General features: G+C 40.3%; 1 protein-coding gene across 1 annotated transcript; it reads left to right on the forward strand.

Annotated features, from left to right (window-relative positions):
- Window positions 1-3,493: 3,493 nt before the first annotated feature.
- Window positions 3,494-4,240, forward strand: LOC143041281 (uncharacterized). Its single transcript, XM_076213110.1, has one exon. The coding sequence runs from the start codon at window positions 3,572-3,574 to the stop codon at window positions 4,238-4,240; it is 669 nt and encodes a 222-aa protein (XP_076069225.1). The 5' UTR covers window positions 3,494-3,571.
- The last annotated feature ends 3,616 nt before the right edge of the window (window positions 4,241-7,856 follow it).

A 7,856-nucleotide genomic window follows, 5' to 3' on the forward strand; every position in this document is an offset into this window, starting at 1 on the left:
ATATTCCTATATAACTTTATATTGACAATTGTCAAATCTCACGTGTTTGCAATATGATCCTAAAATTTTCTAGATGCATTTCCTATGATAATCATATTACCAAAATTTACTACAATTTATTGTCAATATTTCCAATATTGACAATAGATATATTGTCAATATTCTAATAGTGACAATTATCAAACCTTACGTGTTTCAACATGAGCCTAGAATTTTCTAAATGCCAATTTTAGGTAGCTATGTTGTCAATATTTGTAATATTGACAATAGTTATATTTTCAATATTTCCAATGTTGACAATTATTAAATCTCACGTGGTTTCAATATGAGCCTAGAATCTTCCAGGTACATTTTCTAGGATGATTGTACTGTCCATTTTATATAACGATTTTATTATCAATATTTACAATATTGGCAATGATTTTATTGTCAATATTTTCTAATACTGACAATTATTACATCTCACGTGTTATCACTTCTAACCTAGAATTATCTAAATGTCTTTTCTGGGATAAATATATTATTGATACTTTTATCTCTATATTTATATTACTATTAGTATGTACGACATCGACAATATATATATATATATATATATATATATGTATGTATGTATGTATATATATGTGTATAGATATATATATACATATATATATACATATATATGTATACATATATATATATATATATATGTATATATATGTATATATATATATATAACACTTCTGATATTGGCAAATATTAAATCTCATCTAATTTAACATCAACCTAGTCTTTTCTATATATTTTACAAGAATAACTGTCATGTCAATAGTTTCAGTTTTTATTATATTTTTTGTCAATATTCATGATATTGACAATAATTAAAAAATCCAATATATTTTAGATTGAAAGTGATACGGTCAGTATTGATGAGATTGTCCCAATTCTATTGATGATATCCAATTTTATTGTCAATAAATAGTCAATTTATTGTGAATAAATAGTCCAGGAAGATGGGTTCCCTTTGCCGGACGGCAAGGCCAGACTGCCCAAATCGTGTCGGCGGCGCGATGATGAATAGGAAGACTTTTGTGGGCGGAGGAAACGAGGGAGATGAAGTGGGAGGAGGAGGAGGGCGAGGAGGAGGGGAGGAAGGGGAGGAGGAGGAAGAGGAGGAAGAGGAAGAGGGGTAAAGAGTGGGGAGGTAGGGGAGGAAGGCGAAGAAAAGGGGGAGGAAGAGGAGGGGGAGGAAGAGGGGGAGAGAGTGGGGAGATGAAGTGGGAGGAGGAGGGCGAGGAGGAGAGGAGGATGGGGAGGGGAGGAAGAGGAGGAAGAGGAAGAGGGGGAGAGAGTGGGGAGGTAGGGGAGGAAGGGGAAGAAGAGGAGGGCAAGAAAGAGGAGGGGGAAGAAGAGGGGGAGAGAGTGAGGAGATGAAGTGGGAAGAGAGGAGGGGGAGGAAGGGGAGGAGGAGGAAGAGGAGGGGGAGGAAGAAGGGAGAGAGTGGGGAGGTAGGGGAAGAAGAGGAGGGTGAGGAAGAGGAGAGGGAGGAAGAGGGAGAGTGGGGAGATGAAGTGTGAAGAGAGGAGGAGGGGAGGAAGGGGAGGAAAGGGAAGAGGAAGAGGGGAGGAAGAGGGGGAGAGAGTAGGGATGAGGGGAGAAGGAGTGGGGAGGAAGGGGAAGAAGAGGAGGGCGAGAAAGAGGAGGGGGAAGAAGAGGGGGAGAGAGAGGGGAGATGAAGTGGGAAGAGGGGAGGAGGGGGAGGGGGAGGAAGAGGGGGAGAGTGGGGAGGAGGGAAGAGAGAGAGTGGGGAGGAAGGAGAGGAGGGGGAGAAAGAGGAGGGGAAGGAAGAGAGGAAGAGAGTGGGGAGGAGAGGGGAGGGAGTGGGGAGGAGAGGGGAGGGAGTGGGGAGAAGAGGGGAAGAGGGGGAAGGAAGAGGGAGGAGAAGGGGAAGGGAGTGGGAAAAGGGAGGGGAGGAGGGGGAGAGGAGGGGAGAGGTGGGGAGGAAGAGGGGGAGGAGGGGTGATAGGAGGGGAGAAAGGTGATCGTGACGGAGGAAGAGGGGGAGAGGGGGGAAGGAGGGGGGGTCAAGTCTCGTTTATTGCCCCGGGTGTGTTTTGGGGCAAGAGGATGGGCACCAGAATGATACGCTCTCTCTCTCTTTCTCTCTCTCTCTCTCTCTCTCTCTCTCTCTCTCTCTCTCTCTTGCTTTTTGTGTGTGTGTGTGTGTGTGTGTGTGTGTGTGTGTGTGTGTGTGTGTGTGTGTGTGTGTGTGTGTGTGTGTGTGTGTGTGTGTGTGTGTGTGTGTGTGTGTGTGTGCGTGCGTGCGTGCGTGTACACGTGTTGGTCAGACACCATCTTGGCCTTCATACCCTGAAGGAGGAGGAGGAGGAGGAGGAGGAGGAGGAGGAGACGAAGAAGAAGAAGCCTGGACCGGCCTTCCGCAGTAGCCGAGGGGGAGTCTGCTGCCCCGCGCGAGCGCGCTACCTGTTCCCTCCCAGGTAGCCGCCGCCCACAAGCCAGAAGGCCACTGGGAGTCCAGGGAGTGGGAAAGGGAGTGAGGGAACGGTGGGAGTGGCTGGGAGTCGAGGGAGTGAGGAAGGGAAGGAGTGGCTGGGATTCGAGTGTGGGAGTGCCTGGAGTCGAGGGAGTGAGAATGACTGGGAGTCGAGGGAGTGAGGAAGAGTAGGAGTGGCTGGGATTCGAGTGTGGGAGTGGCTGGGAGTCAAGGGAGTGAGAGTGACTGGGAGTCGAGGGAATGAGGAAGAGTAGGAGTGGCTGGGATTAGAGGGAGTGGGAGTGGCTGGGAGTCGAAGGAGCTAGGAAGGGTGGGAGTGGCTGGGAGTCGAGGGAGTGGAAGGGAGTGGGAGGGAGTGGCTGGGGTGGAGGGAGTGGGAGCGAGTGGGAATGACCGGCAGTCGAGGGAGTGGGATGGAGTATGAGTGGCAAAAAGTCGAAGGAATGAGACAGAGTGAGAGGGAGTGGTAGTAGCTGGGGTGGAGGAAGTGGGAGTGAGTTGGGAAGGGTGGGAGTGAGTAGGAGTGGTTGGGAGTGAGTGAGAAAGGATGGGAGGGAGTGGGAGTGGGGAAAGGGTGGAAGGAAGTGGGGGAAGGGTGGAAGGGAGTGGAAGAGGGTGGGATGGAGTGGGATGGAGTGGGGAAGAGTGGGAGTGAGTAGGAGTGGGTGGGAGTGGGAGTGGGGAAAGGGTGGGGAAAGGGTGGGAAAAAGTGGGCGTGGAGAAGGGTGGGATGGAGTGGGAGGGAGTGGAGAAGGGATTGGGAAGGAGTGGAGAAACGGTGGGAGGGAGTAGGGGAAGGGATTGGGAGGGAGTAGGGGAAGGGTGGGAGGGAGTAGGGGAGGGGTGGGAGGGAGTGGGAGTAGGAAAAGGGAGTAAAGGACAAAACACCTTCAGCGAACTTAGGCCCCGCCCCCTGGCCGCTCATCGTCCCGCCCACGGTCACCTCCTTGCCACGCTACTGGCCAGCAGGGGTCACGTGACCCGAGACGAGGGTATATAAGGGCCCTCCGATGGCGGGTATGGGTCAGAGTAAGATCAAATCTCGGAGTGAGAGGAACGTTTAGTGTGTCCGCGATGTCCCAGTGGCTTTGCCCCACGCCCCTGAAGCACTCCGGAGGAATGGTAGCAGGGTCCTCTTCCTCCTGCGCCTCCTCCTCCCCCTCCTCGTCCTCCTACTCTTCCTCCTACATGTGCTACGCATCTTCCTACAGCCCTGCCGAGAAGCTGTACGGTCCTTCGGGGTACCACGAACCGAGTTCTTCCGCCTCCTCTCCCTCCTCCAGGTATCCGTGGCCCTCGACGCTCCTCCCGAGGACCTCCTACGTCGAGGACGACCACCCGAGTCCGAGCATCTCGCCCTCGAGCACCTGCGACACCGATCTGGCTTGTGTCACTTCTCCAAGGGCGCCTTCGGAATGGAGTTGGGGAGCGCCGGGGACAACACACCCTTTGCTCGCCGCCGTCGCCTCCTGCAGAAGTAGCATCATCGGTAGCGGAGGAACTACCTGTAGGAGTTCGAAGTCGAGACGTCGGGCTCCGAAGTCGGTGAGTAAGGACACGCTGAAGAAGCGGCGGTTGGCGGCGAACGCAAGAGAGCGCCGGAGGATGAACGGACTCAACGACGCCTTCGACCGCCTTCGGGAGGTGATCCCCGCCCTCGGGAATGACCAGAAACTCTCCAAGTTCGAGACGCTCCAGATGGCCCAGACCTACATCACGGCCCTCATGGAGCTCCTCCACTAGCCAAGGGCTTCCTCCTCAGAGGAGGAGGAGTCGTGGAGTTCGAGTGATTTCTGGTCAAGTTTTGGACATCCGAGGCGAAGTCTGTTCAGGTCCTTTGAGATGTAGTCTTAGATCCTCTGAAGAAGGACTCCCTTTGAGGCTCGTGTCCTCTGTAGGTGGAGTCTTTGAGGCCGAGGTCCTCTGAAGGGGAGACTCGGAGGCCGACGTTCTTCGAGGTGGAGTCTCCCAGATGAAGGTTCCTCAGGACTCAACCACCTGTTGTGCAAGACAGCCTCTGCTCAGCTGGCGTCGAAATGTGACCATCTGGCCCTTCGAAAGAAGGCCAGCTGGGTCTTCGAGAATCGGCTTCAATCATACAAAACCCTTAAGTGTTTCCCTCCGTCCTTCAGCTGGTGACGATATGTGGTCAGTTGGTTCTTCGAGTGGAAGCCTATGGTCAGCTGGCTCTCAGATGGTCATCCTCAAAACGAGCCATCCTCCAAGGACCAGTTTTTGCCTGTGTTATGCCGCTGAGTGGAGATTTTGGTTCTGTCCTCCGTTTGCAAAGTCACGTGACCTTAGGAAAGACAATCAAAAGACAAAAATAATGTGACTCACCTTCGCCCTTCCCCCGTCCCTTTCGATCTAAGAAGACCAAGTGATATTGTGGGAGATTCTGTGTTAGACACTAGAGGTTCTCCGTGTAAGAATCTACTGGAGGTTCTGCTTGTGAGAGTCTTCTGGAGATTCTACGAGTGAGAGCCTTCTGGAGACTCTTGAAGATTCTGCTCGTGAGATTCTTGGAGACTTCTGAAGAGTCTTGGAGTCTCTACATCTAAGACTCTCTGGCTCTGGAGGTTCTGCGTGTGGAACTCTTGAAGACTTCTGAAGAGTTTCTGAATCGTGCAAGAATTTCTGGGAATTCTGCGGACCTTTGAAGACTTCGAGGTTACTCTACGTGCACTTTGAGTGTGAGACTTCTGCGGACTCTTGAAGACTGGATAGTCTCAGGACTTCTGCAGACTCTCCTGAGGTTCTGTTTGTGATCTTTTTGAGTGTCAAACTCTGCGAAGACTCTCAAAGACTTCGAGTGTGAGACTTTCTGAAGACTGAGTCTCTGCGTGTGATTTTTGAGTGTGAAACTCTCTGAAGACTCTTGGAGTCTGCTTGAAGACCTCATCCTCAGACCTCCCGAAGAGGCTATCGTGTTTGAGGAAGAGGGGGAGGGGGAAGGGGAAGTGTGATAGGGAGGTTGATCCTTCTATGTTATGTACATTTGTGTATATATGAGCGTGCAGTCTATGTGAAAAAGTTCCTATTTTTATAATAAATCAAATGAAAAATGAAACTGAGTATTTCATAGTTACCTTTACATTTTTTTTACGATTTTTAATTCTTTCTTTTTTTTAAGACGAAAATGAAAATTGAAAACAAGAAAAAATTCAGATTGAATGATAAACACATTTGAGTATTTCATCTTTACCCTTGGATTTTATTCTTTTTATTATTAAGACAAAACAATTTAATAACAAACAAGTCTGATTATTTTCTTGCTTTCTTCTTACCTTTTTAATCCCTTTATATGAATTCGTAAAAAAAATAGTAAACATTTTCTGAAATGAAATAACTTCTGAGAATTTACTTAAGCTTTTAAAAATTATTATTTCAAAAATATCTTCTTGTTAGCTAAAACATTTAGCCTTTTTTATGTTTTGTGCCACCAAAGGATTTTATTGAATGGAAGTATCTTATTGGTATTAGATATAATGGAATTCTTTGAAAATTGTGGAAAAATTCCATATTACTATTATTACTATTATTATTATTATTATTACTATTGTTATTATTACTATTGTTATTATTATTATTGTTATTATTATTACTATTATTAATATTTTCATTATTATTATCATTATTATTACTATTATTATTATTACTATTACTATTATTATTATTACTATTATTATCATCATTACTGTTGCCTTTATTATCATTATTATTGTTGTTCCTATTATTATAATTACTATCATTATTGATATTGATATCATCATCATCATTATTATTATTATTATTTTTTATCAATATTATTATTATCAATATTATTATTATTATTATTATTATTATTATTATTATTATTATTATTATTATTATTACTTATCATTGTTATTAATCATTATCATTTATTAATTATTATTATTATTATTATTATTATTATTATCATTATTATTATTATCATTATTTTATTATTATCATTATTAATATCATTATTATAATTACTATTATTATTATTATTATTATTATTATTATTATTATTTATTATTATTATTATTATTATTATCATTACCATTATTATTATCATTACCATTATTATTATTATTAACTTTATTATCATTATTATCATCATCATCATCATCATCATCATCATCATCATCATCATCATCATCATCATCATTATTATTATTATCATTATCATTATCTTTATTATCATTATTATTATTATCATTATTATTATCAATATTTTCATTGTGACTATCGAGATGAACAATAAGAATAATGATGATGATGATGACAATGGTGACAATAGTTATAGTAATAATAATAATAATAATAATAATAATAATAATAATAATAATAATAATAATAATAATAATAATAATAATAATAATAATAATAATAATAATAATAATAATGATAATAATAATAATAATAATAATAATTATAATAATAATAATAATAATAATAATAATAATAATAATTACAATAATAATTACAATAATTACAATAATTATAATAATAATAATAAAAATAATAATAATAATATAATAATAATAATAATAATAATAATAATAATAATAATAATAATAATAATAATGATAATAATAATAATAATAATAATAATAATAATAATAATAATAACAATAACAATAACAATAACAATAGTAATAGTAGTAATAATGACAATAATAATAACAACAATAATAATAACAATAGTGATAATAGCAATAGCAATAACAATAATAACCATAACAATAATAATGACAATAATAATGACAATGATGATGATGATGATGATGATGATGATGATGATGATGATGATGATGATGATGATGATGATGATGATGATGATGATGATGATGATGATGATGATGATGATAATTATGATAATAATAATGATAATAATAATGATAATTATAATAATAATAATAATAATAATAATAATAATAATAATAATAATAATAATAATAATAATAATAATAATGATAATAATAATAATAATGATATTGATTATGATGATGATGATGATGATGATGATGATGATGATGATGATGATGATGATGATGATGATGATGATGATGATGATGATGATGATGATGATGATGATGATGATGATGATAATAGTAATAATGATAATAATAATAATCACCACCATAATGGTAATAATATTAATATTATATAATAAAAATAATAATAATAATGATAATAGCAAAATAATCATAATTATAACAACATTAATATAATAATAATAATAATAATAATAATTATAATAATAAAATAACAATAATAATAATAATATAATAATAATAAAAATAATAATAATAATAATAATAATAATAATAATAATAGTAATATTAATAAC

Source organism: Oratosquilla oratoria, chromosome 30, assembly GCF_046742065.1.
Source record: "Oratosquilla oratoria isolate Oo_2021 chromosome 30, ASM4674206v1, whole genome shotgun sequence".
NCBI lineage: Eukaryota > Metazoa > Arthropoda > Malacostraca > Stomatopoda > Squillidae > Oratosquilla > Oratosquilla oratoria.

Bases quoted from the DNA above. Each gene is read 5' to 3' on its own strand.
- LOC143041281 (XM_076213110.1), top strand. From the start codon at position 3,572: ATGTCCCAGTGGCTTTGCCCCACGCCCCTGAAGCACTCCGGAGGAATG.